Genomic DNA, 19,060 nt, shown 5'->3' with positions numbered 1-19,060 from the left:
ATGGTTTCGCCTTTCCTCCTCAAAACGAGAATCCTGCTTAAGTGTAGCCAAAATTCATAGCACAGCCTCCAGGATTAGCATTTGGGAAAGCAGAAAACCACTTTGGGCCTCTCCTCAAGTGAAGTCTGGGGACCACAGCACACAGCTACAATCCCAACAGAAGGCACATGAGTTACACTGCCAGTCATGTGCAGGCAATAGACCAGCAATTCATCTCCAGGCCAAAAACATAGGCACAGACATGGTATCAAGAAATGTCAGCTAGAGTTTGACAGGAGTGCAACCTGCTTACAGCTTCTTGATTGTCACAAGTTTTGCTAACTTAAATTAAGTGGGTTTTAACGGAATATGCAAAACGGGTGCAGTTTGGGGAGCTCATCCTCCTGGTGTTGTTTACGTTCCCTTCCAGCACTTGAAGAACATGTGGTTCTGAGTTATAAACACTGACCAGTTTGCACAAGGAATCTGACTGAGACCATAAACATGAATTGTAAGCACATTCATGCAGCAGGTGTTTAATAGGGTTACTTGCAGGTAAATATGCATAGGATTGTAGTTATAATGTGCCATACAGAAACACATTATTTCCACACTCCTTGGAAAAACGACTTTGCAGAGCAGAAGCTACAGTTGTGAATATAGGTTTGTATTTGTCTTTCAGCCTACTTAACCACCAGTGGAAGGCTTTCTTTGGTAAATAGTATCTCATGCACACTGAATACTAACCAGGGTGATATTAAACCAATGGCTGTGTAAACTTGCCAATATAGTAAATACTATTTATCGGTTCCAGGCAGGGCAAATTACTCTGACTCCACCTGCTTTGTTTGCAGAGAATCCCTGGGTGAGAAGAAGACTCTGATGAGCAAAGATTACCAGGAATAATAATCACCCCTCCAGCCTTATGATTCTTTATCACACGAAGGGAAGCCAAAGAAGGGTAGTAAATGAACACAATTACATACTGCTAGACCACTGAAGCTGATTTATTAAGATAGTTTATACAGTTTCAAGCCAATGCAGTGGGCAAGTCTTCCAGAGCTTTATTCCACTGGCCAAGTGAAGACAAGTGTTAGAGATATTTGGTGACTCTCTTCTGGTACCCCCACCACCCTGAGGTGGCTGTGGCCAGGACTCCCGAGAAGGCAGCCCAGATTCTCATGGTGTATGAAGCTTAATATGACCCACTGGCATCTGGCCAGCAGGGCCAGGAATGGGTCTCCTGAGGTCCCTCTGGTCACTGAGAAGGATCCACCACCACACCAGGGCCAGGTTTTGCATGCCATTGAGGCCCAGGAGCACATCACTGAGGATTCATTTAGGCACTGGGGGCATACGCACAGCAGTCAGGAATGATTCTCAATATTTAGCAAGCATTTAAATAACACTCCCTTCAAAGAAGCCCAGCTGTTTATCAGACTAAAGCAAAACTAAAAATTAACCGTTACTGTGAAGCCTGAAAATATAACACATTGCTATACTCTTGTTCACGTAAGGGGGGAAAAACCTAAATTATGTAAATAAGGACACATAAATATAAAAGCGTTTGGTCTTTTAAAGAAACAAGCAAACATTCTGGAGGATTGTGCCCTATAGCATTTTCCATTCTGGGAGGGGATGATGGTGTCTGGCTTGTATTAGATTAGGCTTTTGAATGCACTGTCCATGTCACTGATCTGTAGATCTCAGAAAATAAAATGTCTTTGTTAAATAAATGTAATTTGAGTTAGCCACTTCATTTTCCTTTCAGGCTATTCAGCTGGGATGCTCATCAGTCTTGCATGGGCAATTGATTCTTCAAAAATAAATACTTCTTTCTACTGAAACCTGATTATTAACCCATCTCAGGATGTATCTTATCCAGGAGCTTTGTTTAAAAGAACAACCACTGTGCGGCACATTTTATTTTCCATTAATTGATCTGTGGTGCTTGCTATTTTAACATGCTTTCAACATGATTCCTGCCATTAGAGGCAATAATCATGTCAAAAGTCATTAGAAATCATTACATTTCACCTAACAAATTGATTTGTTTCCATATCAACAAGCTGTCATTGGTTTTAGCTATAAAAATCTCCAGTACTGCAGCATCCAAACACGGCGCTAAATTCAGGGGAAGTTTCCACTTGTTTCAAAAGCCAGGCAAAATCCCAGAAACCAGGTTTTCTCCTAAACAAGATATTGCTGGTGCCACCCATTCTCCTGAATCGCCACCCTCCATTTGGTTACATATTTATTTTTGGCAATTATATACCACACAGTTAGCCATGTCCTTTAGGCAGTTGACAAATTTAAACTAAATAAAATGTAAAATCAATAAGTAAAATACTTTTTTATTTATTAAATTTCATACTACCTCTCCCAAGATATTGGGTGGTGTAGAGGTTTTTAATTCACCTACCTGAGATCTTTCAGCTGGAGGTAAAACAGAGAGAATGAGACCTGAATGTAAAGGATGTGCACTAGCACAGAGCAGAGTGTGGTCCAAAGACATGTGAGCCCACCACTTTTCTGAAGCTAAGGAAGTCTGGATGTTGCTAGTGGCCTCCTGGGGATTATATCTGCATCACCTTGGATTCCATGACAAATGGAAAGCAAGATATCAAAGTGAGCAAATAAATAGGAGCCCTAGCTCAAGATCATCAGTGTGATGCTTTCTTTGCAAGTGGTGCTCTTCTGGTTAACAAAAACCATGCGCCCTAAACGCAAAATAGGGAATTGCTTATTAAAAAGGGAACCAGGGACTGTTTTTTTTGGTCAAGGATCTTCCATGTGCACCCAAGACAATTTCTGACTAACCTTGGAGGTTCTCTGCCGCTTTCTGTCCACAAAACCATTGCTTCCTTCCAGGCAAATCTGTGGGACCATCTGAGCTACAAAAAGTAACCTTTAGCCAGCTTCCCACGCACACCTTAGACTGAAAGGGCAACCTAGAGATGGGAAGCAGCAACGATGAGAGATTCAGTCATGTACAAACATCAGCAACACAGAATACAGCTGAAAAGCTGGGAGGCGAACTTGTTATGCCAAGGATGAGAGTCTAGTTTGCAATTAATAAGGCAGACAAATGTGGCATTCTCCCTATATTACAACCAACAGTTAGCAGCCTTTTGGGGGCATTGGGTTTTCCCTTTGCTTCAGGACATCTTTCCTCAAGTAACGTATCCTTGTACTGTTGTCTAGCAGTTATAGCAAAGTGCTGTGAGCATCACAGCTCCTGCACTTTCCCACTGGCCCTTCCACCAACATGAGCCACAGTTGATCAGTAACTTTTTATCACTATTAGCCCATCCAGGAAATTAAGATATCAGTTTCGAGAGCAGAGCCACCTTACACTCACTATTCTCTAAAACTATGCGAACGTCTTCATAGGACAGACGGCTACAGTAGTCTTTAGCCGTAAGTGTGCTGCTCCCAGCTGAAGGAAAGATAAAGTGGTGTGTGAAATCTGTTTGCATTAGTCTCATGTTATCCAGACCTGATGCTCATAAAGCTGTTTAAACAGAATCTCAGCAGCGTGAGCCGAGAATACAGCCGTGCGATTCTTCCGTGCCTCTTGGAACAGGAACATTAACCCAGTGAGTGCTCCACTCAACTAGGTCGCCTCTGCCTTCCCAACCACAGTCATGCCCTACCTCACAGTGTGCAACCGGCAGCTCAGCTGGACTCTGCCCCTGGTGCTGGGGTACCTTTTCTACCTCCTCCTGGGGGCCTTGGTGTTTCAGCTGCTGGAAAAGCAGGCAGAAGCCAAGACTCGGGACCAGTTCCAAATGGAGAAACTCAAGTTCCTGCAGAACTACACATGCTTGGATCGACAAGCCCTGGAGCAGTTTGTGCAGGTAAGGAGAGCAACCCCAAGGAACCCAACTTTATGGCCATCTTTGCATCATGTAACTTTAATGGTGGGGTGGGTGGCTGGTGTGCAGGAAATCCTGGCATAGGATTTGAGGTTGGGATTTGGGTCTTCCGCAACTTCTGATACTATGGTTCCAGAGAGGATCTGTGCCCGTAGGAATTGAAAATGAACAACAACAGCCAGCAGAGAATGCCCAGAAAAGATAATATGATTAGGAGAAATCAGTGCTGTGGAAACACCCATGTATGCAGCAGCCATTTTGATTTTCTTGAATTTTCTCTCTGATTCCTAACCCCTTTTCAAAATTTAGCAATGCAGCTAATATTGAGTTTTAAATTATACTACTGTTCCAGTTTCCCCTTTTCATCCCATGAATAAGGTTTTACAGTGGAGTATATGTATGTGTGTTTTAATATGACCAAAGGCTTCCTTCCACAATCTGTTTTAATGAGTTTTTAAATGCACATGTCTTTCTGGTTTCCTGCATGTCTTCCCTTCAAGGCTGCACCTTCAGTGGGTGAATATAGTTGTTTCTTAACTTTCCAGTATTTTTTGAATAGGGAAATGTTATTCTCTCCTCTTTCCCACTCCCCCTGCCCCACCCAGAGTGGATTGCTCTGTGGAGTGTGGCTGTGTGGCCACAAGTGTGATGTCCCTCCCTCTGAAACTTTCTGTGGACATGGAACTTGTGAACAGACCCAAATGCACATAAATCTGTACCCAAATAGGTTCTGCATTCATCATCTGAATTATTTGTTGCTGTTGCTATTAATATTGCTTATATTGTTGCTTTTTGCCACAAACACTTGAGCAACTATATCCCCAAATCATTTGCCCATTTCTGTTCATGCAAGAAGATTTAATGAGAAATATATTTCCTTTGTTAAGATAAAACTAAGGATGTTAAGTATATGGAGTTGAGGAAACCATGCAGTGCACATCCACTGACACCTGGCTTTCCAGTTCATTACTGACAGATATTGAATGAGTTCTCAAAACCAGGCAGAATAGTTCTCTAGATTTAAAGGGCTGCATATTAAATAGTAAATGTAGATACAGTTGCTAAGGAATAATGGGAAATTTAATCCTTTGTTTAATTTAAAAATCTCAATTCTGCCATGAATTTTGAGATCCTGTTTCTGAGAAAACAAGCTTTTATTTCACTACTTGAAATATTTAAATGAGTTTTCTATAATTTAGCTGTGCTCCCATTTGAAACCAGTGGTTTTGCATTGGGCATAATAATGGTTATGATGAGTAACAGTTTACATGCATGCCTGCAATTCTCACATGAAATCCTGACACTGAGTTTTAGGGCTCTTGTGTCACTGAAACCTGGATGCACTCCAGAGTTTGGTGGGACTAGATAAATTGGGGAGGGGGGGCTGAGCTGAAGGGATGAAAGTTATGCCAGAGGATGCTGAGCCGAGCTCCTTGGTTGTAGAGTGAGAAGTGGAGGTTTTCTGGATAATAAGGGAGGACTGGAAATTGGGGCTTTGGGGGAAGTGGAAGACTTTGGGGCAATAGCTGAGAGCAGTGAAAATAGGGGAATCTGAGATTCTGGAGTGACCTAACTAAGGAGGAAGAAATAGCACAACAAGGAGAAAAAAGAGAGCAGTTCTCCCCAAGAAAGGGGGCTTCAAAGCTGAAGAGGCAGAAGGAGAGGGGGCTTTGGCCAGCTGATGGGCTTGAGAGAGAGTTGAATGCCTTATTCTGTGAGTCTATAGGGGTTGATGGAGGTCTCTTCAGTGCAGGAGCGAAAGAAAGCCTAAGAGAGAAGATGAGTTGGGAAGGGGTCCACAAGAAATGTTCTTGTCCAGAGACAGACGAATCCTCTTGATCAGCCAGAGATTCCTAGCCACTATTATGAAAAGCATTCCCTCTTAGGCTTGAGCAGGGCTTCAGAAATTAACATAGAAACAAAGACTGTAAATCCCGCCTTCCTGACAGTGAATAGGTTTAAGAAGCTTTTGAATGGTGCCAGCTGGGGAGAGTTTGTCTAAAGAATTGCAAAATGCCTTCTGGGAAAATATTATTCTGCTGTCTATATGAAATGGGGAAAAGGAGTAACATATGTTCTGGGCTCTGCTGGCAAGATCCTCAGGCTATCAAAACTTATTGATTAGTAATTGTGTGGGGGAGCAGGTGGTGGCTAGAGGGAATGACACGTAGGGGACACTATCTTGGTTATATACCTCCAGGAAGAGTCTGATGTCCTTTTACTTTTAAATTTACACATTTCTGACAGCAAGAACTTAGACTACTTCAGAGGGTGGTGGATTCCCATTGATTGGGTTTTGTTAAGCAGAGGTTGGATGGTCATCTGTCAGAGATTCTTTAGCTGTTATTACAGCATTGCAAGGGGTTGGACAGTTCTATGATTCTATGAAATGTATTTAATGTTGTCACCCACCCTGGAACCTTGGGGTGAAGGGCAGGTAATAAATATTTACCAGATGCTCTTTGCAACTCAGCTGCTTGGACATGTGAGCCTGGCTTTCTGTAATGCCATAATTAACACTTCCATCTGAGTTGCAGGCTATCACAGCAAAGCTGGGTATGCTTAGGGGTACTTCATAACATACATAAATTGCTATTTTGTTTTAACATTTTCTCTGGCACAACGTTTTAAATAGAAGACCCCTGCGCATTGCTGTCCAAAGGCAAACAATGCAGGTCATTTGGGGAGCAAGGAGCTGAGCATTTTCTCCTCTGTTATATAAGCAGAAGTTCAGAAAAGCCATGACATGTGCATAAGTGCTTTCATTAAAAGGAAACTTTTTTGATGTAGGATGCCACAAGGATTACAGCAGTGGTTGCTATACAAACAAAACCACTAGAGGGCACCAACATTTCAGCTACAACACAACAGCTTTTAAATATCTCTCGTCACAATAAATCATCCACGACCTTATTAAGTAAATAGGAAATCTTATCACCACCCTTGGCTTCATACTATTGTAATCTTAGCACACTCTTTTGATGTGATGCTTCATGCTAAACCATCACTCAGCATCCTTGAGTCTGCAAGGATGAACTTCTCAGCATCTGTATCTATCTGCTGGGTTTCTCTGCTGACGCTTTTCTGATTTCTGTGGCACATGAAGCTGTTTCATAAGGTTAGGCATTTTCTTGGGCCACAGCCAATGGCAGATTTGGCTCACCCTAAACACAGCATTGGAGTGTTTAATCACAAATAGTAGCGTACATGGGCATAGCCATAGGGGAGCAGGGGGGCAGCTGCTTCCCCCAAATCAAGTAAATCAATAAAAAATACTTGTGTTTCTGCCCCCACCAACATAAATCCTGGCTATGCCCATGGTAGTGTAAGACCTTTAACACAGGACTAGGGAACCTGTGGTCCTCCAGATGTAGCTGGATTCCAACTCCCATCAGCCTCTGCCAGCATGGCCCATGGTGAGGGATGGTGGGAGTTCAGCAACATCTGGAGGGCCACAGCCCAGCCCAGATTAAATTGGGGTGGGGTAAGAAATTGAGGGAACCCAAAATTGACACATTTGCTCACCCCCAACTGTGGCTCTCCAGTTGCTATGAGACTCTAGCTCTCACCAGCCTCAGCCAACATGGCCAATGCTCAAGTTGGATGGGAGTTGTAATGCAGCAGCTGGAAGGTCACAGGTTCCTCCTCGTGAAACAGGCACAGCAGGGAGCAAGCATGTCAAGGACAATGTCTGGGACATCAGCAACCTGGGACATCAGCAACCAGGTAGTTAGAACACAGCTGACATTATGTATTTAACAGGTATGCATCCCCTTCTTTGGGACGCGGGTGGCGCTGTGCGTTAAACCACAGAGCCTAGGATTTGCCGATCAGAAGGTCGGCAGTTCGAATCCCCGCGATGGGGTGAGCTCCCGTTGCTCGGTCCCTGCTCCTGCCAACCTAGCAGTTCGAAAGCACGTCAAAGTGCAAGTAGATAAATAGGTGGGAAGGTAAATGGCGTTTCCGTGTGCTGCTCTGGTTCGCCAGAAGCAGATTAGTCATGCTGGCCACATGACCTGGAAGCTCCCTCGGCCGCTAAAGCGAGATGAGCGCCAAAACCCCAGAGTTGGTCACGACTGAACCTAATGGTCAGGGGTCCCTTTACCTTTACCTCCCCTCCTTTTCCCTAATACACTTTGGCCCAGAGCAGATGCCCCTTCCATTAGCCTGCTCAGATCACAGTGTTGATCACAGAGTGCAGGAGCAATGCAAAAGCATATCTACAGTCCAGACAGTTCCAGCATTAACCAAGAAATCCTTGCCAGGAAACCATTTTATGATTTTTTGCATATACAGAGCCACTTTATGAAGCTATGTGAGTATGTTGGTGTATCAAGAAGTGCTGCTTACTTTGGCTCATTGACCGTTGTCCTTTTCAGCCCTGCTACAAAAGCAGCTGTTGACAGACTGAACCTGTGGCCGCATAAATGTGCTTTACTCTCTGGCTGGTGAGACTCTCCCAGTTCATGATGTGACAACATTCTTCTATTCCTCCCCCTGTAAATGATCCCACTTCAGGTCATTATGGAAGCCTGGGAGAAAGGTGTCAACCCTGAAGGGAACTCCACCAACCCCAGCAACTGGGACTTCAGCAACAGCTTCTTCTTTGCTGGAACGGTGGTCACCACCGTAGGTAAGGTGAGCTGGGTGTTTTGCGGGAGGTTCCCCCCGATAAATCTTTCCTTGTTGGAGTTCTGCAAGATTTTCAGTGAAGTACTGAATCATCTGTGACTGATGGTACAAAGTGAACCTGGCAAACCTGCGTCAGAAGGGTCTCTGGCGTTGAAAGATGTATTTAAAAAGCCATATATTCAACCAACGCCTATTTTTATGCGTACGTTTTCCATGACTAATTTTCTGGTCCTGTAGGATGGAGTGTGTGTGTGTAGTCAGTTTTGCATGTGTTGAAGTCTATCACGTGCATTCCAGCAGTAACTAGTGCCAATCAGAACTGGTAGGGCAGTAGCCATGGAGACCAACAGTAGGTGGAGCCACAACAGATGACAGGCAGAGCCAACTCATTCTAGTTTTGTCTCCAACCTCTTCCCTGTTGAAGGCAACACTGAAACTAAGGAAGAGGAACTGGTGAGAAGGGTCATCCCCAGTAAAAAGGCAGGCAGGTGGGGTTTGGGTGAGATTGGTGGGGCCCTAATGGACTAGCAGCCACTATTGCATACCCATGGAAGTCTGAAAGTGTCTGCTTTGTAAATATACAGCATAAACCAGCCAATGCTCTGTAGCAGTTCTAAAGTCGCTCACCAAGGAATAAGTCCCATAGAATTCAACAGAGTGTGCTTCTGAGTAGACAGCTACATGCTGCCCACTTTTTCCCAACAAGATAGTGACAAATGTGCTTCAAAAAAATGGGGTGCAGGGAGTCTGGAACTTCATCTGGAACTTGGGATTAGTCACCCAATATAGATGACTATTCCACGTCCGATGTGGTCAAAGCAAATGTTGAGCCCTGTTAAGCGAGTGTGACTATTTTCAATTCTTTTTGCTTTTCTTTCAGGTTATGGGAATTTGGCCCCCAGCACAGTCCCAGGGCAGGTCTTCTGTGTATTCTATGCCTTGTTTGGAGTGCCCCTTAATCTGGCATTTCTCAATCAGCTGGGGAAAGGGCTCACCATTCACCTGATCAACTTGGAGAGATGGGTCCACAAGCCAGGCCGAGCTCAGGTACAGATGCTTGTTCAACATTGATACCCTTTCCTTGCTTTTCAAAGGTGACTTTCATGTATCATTTTAGGACAGGCAGGGGTGCCTTAGACTCATTATAACTCATACAGATGTTGCTTCCTCTCCTGTGACAGTAATTGGCTGACTCAGGACTTCAGGACAGGGATGTACTTGAATTTCCAAAAAAAGAAGAAGAAAGCTTTAAATTGAACAGATACAAGTTGCTTGATTGCAAACACCCATGGCTGCTATCAAGTCAGTTCTCTGTTCTGTGTCATTTCTCATTTACCAGAACCTATTTCTGCAAACCACCATAGAAAGAATGTGTCAGACGCCATTTCAGCAAATGCAGTTCAGGCAGTCCTATAAATGTAAAGGATCCCTCATATGAATAATAACAAATGATTCCAGATGGTGTGTGGCCCCAAGAGAAAATGTTGGAGGAAGCAGGCAAGGTTTCGTGGAAGGAGATGGGGTCAGAGTTGGATGGCGATGATGTGCAAAATGAAAGTAATATAAAAACAGGCTTGCCAGAACACAGTGACAAATGAAGATGACAGACATAACAAAAGTATTTTTTTAATTAAAAAAAATCTTTAACAAGTGGAAACCACCCTACCCCTCAAAATTTGTAGAAATTTATTTTAAAAGGAACAAACAAACTTCACCACCCAGTAAATCTAAACTATTGAAAGGTCATCAGGATGAGTGGTCTTTTCAAGTTGAGTGAGACACTCAGTCTTTCGTGGAGAAGACAAATTGCAGGAAGGTGTAATTGCTTATGGAAGTATAAGGTAAGCTGAAGAGAAACCTTTGTTTTACTGAGAACACTGGTGCCTCAAGACAATATTGCCCCATGGAGATAGCCATCAATGTTTCCTGTCAGGAGAACTTAAGTTGCACAGTTAATTCTTGGAACAAACCAAAAAAATCAATTTCATAAAAATAAAGGTGTCCCCTGCCTGGGTAAAGTAGACCACACTGGAAGCACCAGAAACCAAGGATTTATCCAGGCAGACAGCAACACGTTCCTCCATCCATCCATCCAACCAACCAACCAACCAACCAACCAACCAAAAGGCATGGTCACAATTCAAGGACACATCACAGCCAGGCAAAAGCACTCAAGAGGACCTGAGGCAGGGCCAGTGAGGGGTGTGGTCTGGGGAGGTGGCATAGCCTGGGAAGCATCCTATGGGGCCTGAGATTCCCCACCCTTGTTCTAGAAGGTTCCAGGTTGCATACCAAGGGAGCAGGAGGGGCCTTCTCTATTAGCTTTTTTGCTCTGGGATGGTAGACAATACCTTGCTCTGAATATATATCCAGCACCTGAAAGACACTGAAATGTCTGTCAGATGCAATCTGCTCTTGCATACCTACTCATTTGACTGCTACATATCCTCTCTCCTTATACAACAATTTCCAGTGTGAATTAAGAGGGTCTGAGGAAATTTTGAGTAGCCGTCAGTAGGGGCAACCATATCTGATCTAGCGAACGCCTGACCCACCACAAAGTGGGAACCAGGCAGGTCCTCATGACCGCACACTAGGCTTTGGAGAAATCATCTCCAGTGCAGTGACCCTCACTGGTAAGACCAATCTCTTCTCCCAAGTCTTGGATCTGGAATAAAGGCAGGGGGTTGTCCCTGACCTTGCACTGGACTTCATAGACACCCAGAAGCAAACAAGACTTCTTGCTTGTTCCTTGGACCTAACCAGAAATGAGAATTTACCTCAACCCTTGAGTCAGAGACTGGGATCAGGCGCTGTGGCAACCAGAAATTCAGCTAAACCTCTAGGGCCAGGCAAACTTTGTAGATGCCTCCTCTGAATTACAACTGTTCACAGGGATATTCCAGGAGGCAATTGTTTGTGCTCGTTCTAAACTGTGTGGCCTGTACCACACAAAGGAGCCTTTTCCCTCCTGAGAAAAACAGATTTCATGTGTGTGTTTTAAAAATGAGCATGTTCCATGACTCCATGACAAAGGAAAAAGACATGCAGGAAAAAAGCCATTTATAAATCATTGTTCCCAGAAATAGCAGACACCATCAACCCAACCCAAATCTCTGCCTTTGGTACTTAGGCCAGAATCACTTACATGGCAGTTTGTCACACTGGACTCAAAGGGACTTAGTCACAAGTAAAAATGTATAGGATCGCACTGTTAATCTCTCACGACATAGCAAGTTTTGAAATCCTGGAAGCAGGATGAAAGACTGCAATTTCACAAAACACAAATATCAGAGAGATTATTCATATTATTTCCCAGTATAGTATGCTTTCTAGGTATGACTATGCAATTTTAGAGGGAAGAACATTTTTTGGTATTTTCTCAAAGCAGGTTTTTCTTCCACTACTACTTTCTTATTTAGAAGGAACAAAAATCCTACCTGACAAAATTCAGGGGAACTGCAGATTTTAAAACTTCTCTAGTTGCCTCCTAGTCCATAAACTTTGCCTCTTTTGCAGAAAAAAAACTGCATATGAAAGTTCTTGTGGCTAGTTGTATCAGCAGTCCTGTCCACTGCATTCCTAATTAACTGTTTCTTAACTCCATAAAATGTTTTCTGGGGTCAGTCTTGGATCCCTGTTCTGCACCACCAATTGTCTATTGCCAAGAATCTGTCTTCATATGTTCTTGACTCCCACTCCTCACCTTACCAGCCCCTTGCCTTCTTTTTCTTTTTTAACAAGTTGCTATCTGTTATTCTTTTTAACAAGCCCATTCCCTGTTGTTTTAATATGTGATCAAGGTTGATCATAGCTTGCATCCATTGAAGTCGTCTCATTAGCTAAAGGACTTCTGCCTGCACAGCAGGAAGAAGAAAACAGACCAAGTCGTGGTTTGATAAAGATTTATAGAATGCTAGGAGTGAGTTGTGGAGGAGGCATTAATTAATGCTAGTTGATTTAATTTCTTTAGCCCTTGTGAGCTTGGAGGGGGGATACTCCTGTCTAGACATGGAAAGGGACACAAATTCTGTCTTTTCCTACTTTTTGTCTTTTTGCTGTGTAAAAGTCAGTCTCCGGAATACATGGTTAAGAGGCTAAGGACCGCCATCATTTACATCTGGGGAGGGGAGCCTCTGACCCATGGTCCAAACTTGGCCTGCCAGGCTTTCCCATTTGGTCTGAGAAGTGGTTCTGGACAAGCTACACCACCCACCCTGCACCTGACATACATATATGATGTCAGGTGTGGGGCAGGTAAGGGCAGGGCTTCAAAGGAACAATTGGGAGCTTAAAGTGAGTTCCCAGTTGTTCCTCTGCTGGAGCAGGGTGTTCTCCAGAGGGAGTGCATTCCAGGAGAGGAAAATGGCTTCCATTGACTGAAAACTACTTTTCCCTTCAGTGTTGTTCCTTGAACTTCCAAAAAAATGGAGGCTCGGTGAACAGTATGGGGCTGTTTGAAAGCCCTTTTGTAAACAGTCCTATGCTGCTCTCAAAAGGGTTTTCAAACAGCCCCACACTGCTCTTTGAACTTCTGAAATATGGAGGTTCAAAGAGCAGTGTGAGGTTGTTTGAAAGCCCACTGGGAAGTGGCCCTGTGCTACTATTTGAACCTCCAGTTTTAGGGAGTTTAAAGAGCAGTATGGGGCTGCTTGCAAAAGGCCTTTCAATCAACCTGCACTGTACTTTGACGTCCTGAAAACAGAGGCTTCAAAGTACAGTGGTACCTCGGGTTAAGAACTTAATTCGTTCTGGAGGTCCGTTCTTAACCTGAAACTGTTCTTAACCTGAGGTACCACTTTAGCTAATGGGGCCTCCTGCTGCTGCCGCGCTGCCGGAGCACAATTTCTGTTCTCATCCTGAAGCAAAGTACTTAATCCGAGGTATTATTTCTGGGTTAGCGGAGTCTGTAACCTGAAGCATCTGTAACCTGAAGCATCTGTAACCCGAGGTACCACTGTACACGGTCACCTGGCATCATAGTGACAACAGATGATTGACAGATGGGATAAGGATCTGGCCTACCAGCCAGAAAAGGTTCCCCACTTCTCATTTACATGGATCTTTGCTCCATGGAAGAGGTTTTTAGAAGCTCCACTGGGGGGGCTATAAAACGGTATGAAACAGGTATGAGACTGTATGAAACAGCCTTTAGGTAGCTTATCTGAAAGCACTCAGACCAACCAGACCAAGTCATGCCAGGCAGAAGCATAGTTCTTCTAAACTGTCATTTCCCTTCTCATGTTTCTCAGGTGGTTCAGACTCTGACAATGGGATTCTTCCTGATGGTTGGGACTTTGCTTTTTCTGGTTTTCCCACCCATGATCTTCAGTTACGTGGAAGGCTGGAGTTATGGAGAAGGCTTCTACTTCACCTTCATCACCCTCAGCACCATTGGATTTGGAGACTATGTAGTAGGTAATAGAAAGGGTGGTGGTGGTGACATATTCTGCCCCTGAGATCGTCCTCCTCTCCCAATTAACTTTGATTAGGAGGAACTCTAATGAAATCCAGGAATGTGATCACAGTGCAATCAGTGCATGTAACATCTAGATTATTCATTACTTCTCTGCTGAGGCTGCAAATAAGTGCCAAAATTGATTCATTCATGCATTCATTCACTAAACAGTGCTTAACCAGCTCTATTAAGAACTAAGGAGTTATACTTTCAAGGAGGAAAAGACATTTGTTTAAAACATGCTCTTGCTTAAATCACATGCAGTCCAACCAACGTAAGCATCACACCAATGACAAAGTGAACTAATAGCAATGACCATTTGCTTGTGATCAGGGCCGGCCCTACAATGAGACAGAGTGAGGCAGATGCTGAGGTAGGGGGAGTGACCAGGGATGTGACTGCATCCCCTACACAAGTGCTCTGGGGAAGGGCCCCATCTTGTTGTTTGCCTCAGACAGCAAAATGTCTTGAGCCAGCCCTGCTTGTTTACTGTGGCCATGAGTGAGTCTCCTCATTTATAGTGATAGGAACAGTTCCACACTAAGCAGCACAGGACTGACAGAAGAGTGCTCTCTTTCCCCTTCTGTTATTGTTATTTCTCCCACTCAATGCAATCCTCCAATCCTGAAAGGAGTAACTGGAATTAGAAGTGTCTTGCTGGATCAGACCAATCAGGTCCATCTGGTCCAGCATTCCATCTTCAACATTCACCAGCCAGATGCTTCTGGGAAACTTATAAGCTGAGCATGATGGTGACAACCCTACATTTACACAAAGCATATATAGATGGGGGTTTGGGGGGGGTTGTACATACACATAGAGCCTGAAATGTGCTCAGCCAGGCTTCACAAAGCACGCAAAAAAATTGCTGTTCCTTTCATGTCCAAAAAATAAGGTGTTTGGTGGCAATCTACACAAAAACATGTTGCGAAAAACCATGTGCTGCAAAATGGCACCGTCAAGATGACTTAACACACTATTCATAACATGGGAAATGCCTATGGTGGTGTTTTGTTTTGTTTTGTTTTACTTTTAAACCTGTGTTCATAGACTGCTATAGGAGCTGACAACATTACGTGGTCTTCTTTTTGGAAACAGACATAAATGTTTGTTCCTTGTTCCTCATTCTATTTGCTTTGGAAGAAAAGGATTCCTTGAGATTGCCATTGATTTTTGCAGCAAGAAACTGCAGTGTGTTCTATTTTATTTATACACACACAAAAAAAACCCCCTCCATGCATAGGGAAGCTTATTTCACCCTAACTCTTTGGTTCCTCTTTTCCTCCCAAGTACCACTTCCTTCATCTCTGGTTTGCATTCATGCAGAGCCAGCAACATGTGAAACTTTCTTGCAGAGTCATGTGCTTTTCCTAAATCAACTTACAGGACTAAGTTGAGGTCATGTGTATCCCAAATTGTTTTCTCTTGGCCTGTCAGGGGAGAGGACACAGCTCAGTGGTAGCACATATGCTTTGCTTGCAGAAGGTCCCAGTTTCAATCCTCCCCCATGCCCCACCCCAGAAACTCTTGTTAGAAGAATTAGGTAGCAGACGATAAGAAAAGCACCTTTCTGCCTTACACTCTGTAGAACTATTGCCAATTGGAGCAGATAATGTTGGACTAGTTCAGGGGTCAGCAAACTTTTTCAGCAGGGGGCCAGTCCACTGTCCCTTAGACCTTGTGGGGGGCAGGCTATATTTTTTTGCAGGGGGGGGGAAGAGAAAGAATTCCTATGACCCACAAATAACCCACAGGTGCATTTTAACTAAAAGGACACGTTCTACTCATGTAAAAACACGCTGATTCCCAGACCATCCACGGGCCGGATTTAGAAGGCGATTGGGCCGGATCCAGCCCCCGGGCCTTAGTTTGCCTACCCATGGACTAGATAAACACAGATATTCTGGCATTAGACAGCTAATTAGTGTATGCACCATGATTTTTAAAATCCTTCGTCATACTTTAACCCACAAAGCACTGGAATTCTTGATGAATTGTAATTTGGTTGTTTCATGCTGTACTCTTCCTTTGAAGTTCCTTGGTTCCAGAATGACAACCTTAAGGTCATTTACAGGGTGTTTTGGAAATGTTCAGAATGTTCTCCGACCTGCCCCACTATTGGTGTTAATGCAATGATTTCAGCACTTATCACTAAGGGTAAAAGTTTGCCTACTTAATTTACAGTCAAGCTCTACTTATCTCTGACTGTAACTTTTTGCATCCCATTGCCACTGAACTCCGATTGTATAATGTCCTCCTTTATATAGCTGCCAACTATGATTTTACTTTCATGCAGCTGATGAACTGGGCTTGAGCCGATGAAAGCTTATGCCATTATTAAATGTGTTAGTCTTTAAAGTGCCACAGCAAGACTAACTGTTTTAGCTGCAAGTGACTAACATACCTAGTCCCTCTATAAAATTTTCCTATGTTGCTTTCATCAGAGTAGCAAGGTTCAGGGACAATGACCTGGTGGCTATGGTAAGGATAGTTTCATGTGGATCTCGTTCATGCTAACAGTAGACCTGATGCAACATTGGGGATGGTGAATAACAGTCTGGGAAAGTTGTAAACCTTGGGAAAGTAAGAATGGGCATAATCTGACAGACCACACCGTAAAGGCAGAAAAACCAAACCTATCCTAGGCATGCAACTCATAATGAGTATCCAGGAAAATATCACATCACTTCTAATCTGTGGGCAAATGCACACAGGTGGAATGCCAGTTAAGAATCTTGCATGGTTTTGTACACATGTGCATATGAGTTGTGTATGTGTGCATGGTGCTCATTGTGTTGGCATATATTCCTCCCAATTGTAGAGAAACCAAATCTTACTTGTGGGTTTTCTTGGTTTTTTCTTTCTTTCTAGGCACAGATCCTAATAAGCATTATATATCAGTGTACAGAAGCCTGGCAGCAATCTGGATTATTTTTGGCTTAGTCTGGCTCGCTCTGATCTTTAATCTGGGAGCTGACCTGATGGAGAAATTCCTACAGCTTAATTGGCAGAAGTCTGGCCCAGGCACTGCAGAGACAGCTGTCACCAAATTAGAGGATAACCCTGATCAACCCAGGATCCATATCCCTAGCTGAGAGTGACTTATGGATAAGCAACACAAAAAACCAACAACTCTCTTGTCCTTTCCCTTATGCCTACAAAGTGATGTTTGTGGGCAAGACATCTTGCATCAGATACTGTACATAATGAGTGGGTCACTTCATAAGGGAAAGGAGATTTTTCTGAAACAGAAGAAACGCTTTGACAATATGTACCGCAAACAGCCCAATGAAGCCTTTGAAGGAAAACAAACTGAAAGTGTCAATGCCACATGTTTTCCACACATCTGATTCCTTCCGCAAATATACAGTCTACCATTAGACTACATCATCTTGTTTAATTCAATTCAGCATTTGGACTGATGGATACCACTGTTTCCAGCAGGAGCAAACCAGCTGACACTACCAAGGTTGCAACATACCATTTGTAGAGATTCATTTTTCCTCCAAAACTGATATCAAGAGAAACAAGGGAGAGTCACTGCTATCTGCTTTTGTGTTTTCCTTAAGCAAACTGTAATCTGAAATCTCTCAAGTGGTTCTGATCTTTGCGGATAGAACAAGATTTAGATGTTCCCAGTTCTACATGTTAAGTTTGGGACAGGTTCTGGTCTCAGGTTTCCAGACTGCCAATGGAATTTGTTCCCTCCCCTTCTTCCATTACCAGAGACAGAGAAAGGTAAAGGTAAACCAACTTATTTTATCCACTGCCATCCCTACAAATTTGAGGGTATTTGTAGGTTTAGGTCCTATGATCCCCAGAAATCATCTATACTACCAATTTAGGACTCCTTAAACCTACAATGGACGTCTTCTCCCCTAGTGGGAAGACAGATCAAGATTCTAGATGTCAAGTCATGCTAGGCCAGCCAGCATTCAATAGATTTCCTTCCTCCTGATCTTCTGGTAAGTGTGGATTGAGCTAGGTGACTACTGGGTAGCAGTAATGTGTGAAAGGTTAAACTTTTGCTTAGCACATAGAAATGCCAATGGCTAAAACGAATGAGTGGGAAACAGATTTCTACATTCAGCAGTGAACCATGAGGGCAAATAAAATGTGAAAGACACGATTCCTCCTGTCCCTACTTCTGCTGATGGGAGAGGGAATAACCTGTGTGCTACATTCTGCATACTTCTGCCAAGTGGCTGCATGCATGTCCACATTGATCAGCAAGACAAAACCCTGATGAAGAAAGCTATTGAATGAAGATTATCTTCTGTGTATTACCAACCCCATTGGATCTTCTGGACAGATTGAGCCGACTGTCAGGAGCTCTGCAAATATCAGCCTAAACCACTGTTTCCTCATGCACCAAATGCAGTTAAGAGATATAGTAAAACTAACAGGGTAGAATTCCTTCATCTGTTTTCAAGCGCCTCTCAACAACAACAGGTACCAACTGCTGAGAGCTGTTAGGTGATCCCTATTCCCTTTTTAAATGGTAGCTCTGGAAATCACTCCTTAGACAGTCAGCCTTCCCTTCCTTATAAAGCCTTGATAGAACCAGTCGAGATGGGGAAAGGTTCCATTTGTAACTGAATGCCTGCACTTTCCTCAGGACCTTTTCCATAAAAAATGCTGATAGTAAAATTATCCCCATTAAAATTGCACAAAACTGAGGCTCCAAAAGGTTAGCTAGTCCAGGCATGTCCAAAGTCCATTTTGGGGGCCTAATCAACTTCAATCCTAAAAAAAGCTCGGCAACTTTGGAGTAAAATCATAAAAAAGCTCAACAACTTCAATCCTAAAAAAAGGTTAACAACTTTGGTCAGCCCTTCACTTCATCAAATCTGGCCCTCTTTGAAAAAAGTTTGGTGGACACCACTAGAGGCTAAGCCATAAAATTGAACTGCATGTGTCAGATTTTATTCTTGGAGATAACAATTGTCCTCAAAGTTGTCTATTTCAAGATAAGAAGTTTAGGGATATAAGGTTCACATAACCTCCAATTCCGTGCCTCAACGTCAGCCATTCGGTATCGTACCAGCTTCATTTGTCTGACACAAAATATAGCAATCCACACACTTTTTTTCCATCTCCTGGATCATAATGT

General features: G+C 43.4%; 2 protein-coding genes across 2 annotated transcripts in view; both read left to right on the top strand.

Annotated features, from left to right (window-relative positions):
* The window catches only part of KIF6 (kinesin family member 6), a 157,021-nt gene extending 155,306 nt beyond the window's left edge, over positions 1 to 1,715 (top strand). Inside the window, exon 23 of the transcript XR_008329668.1 lies at positions 834 to 1,715. The gene's annotated coding sequence lies outside the window, so the exon portion shown is untranslated. The remainder of the gene's footprint in view (positions 1 to 833) is intronic.
* Positions 1,716 to 3,153: 1,438 nt separating this feature from the next.
* Positions 3,154 to 18,791, top strand: KCNK16 (potassium two pore domain channel subfamily K member 16). The gene is made up of 5 exons (XM_053382934.1): positions 3,154 to 3,839; positions 8,376 to 8,490; positions 9,370 to 9,536; positions 13,742 to 13,907; positions 16,819 to 18,791. The coding sequence occupies exons 1-5, from the start codon at positions 3,627 to 3,629 to the stop codon at positions 17,040 to 17,042; spliced, it is 885 nt and encodes a 294-aa protein (XP_053238909.1). The 5' UTR covers positions 3,154 to 3,626; the 3' UTR covers positions 17,043 to 18,791.
* The last annotated feature ends 269 nt before the right edge of the window (positions 18,792 to 19,060 follow it).

Source organism: Podarcis raffonei, chromosome 3 (genome assembly GCF_027172205.1).
Source record: "Podarcis raffonei isolate rPodRaf1 chromosome 3, rPodRaf1.pri, whole genome shotgun sequence".
In the NCBI taxonomy this organism is placed as follows: Eukaryota; Metazoa; Chordata; class Lepidosauria; order Squamata; family Lacertidae; genus Podarcis; species Podarcis raffonei.
The sequence above is the reverse complement of the archived record's forward strand: the minus strand, read 5'-3'. Positions and strand labels throughout refer to the sequence as shown.

Coding starts and splice junctions, on each gene's coding strand:
- KCNK16 (XM_053382934.1), top strand. CDS start 3,627: ATGCCCTACCTCACAGTGTGCAACCGGCAGCTCAGCTGGACTCTGCCC. Junction 3,840..8,375: donor CCCTGGAGCAGTTTGTGCAG/GTAAGGAGAGCA, acceptor ATCCCACTTCAG/GTCATTATGGAAGCCTGGGA. Junction 13,908..16,818: donor ATTTGGAGACTATGTAGTAG/GTAATAGAAAGG, acceptor CTTTCTTTCTAG/GCACAGATCCTAATAAGCAT.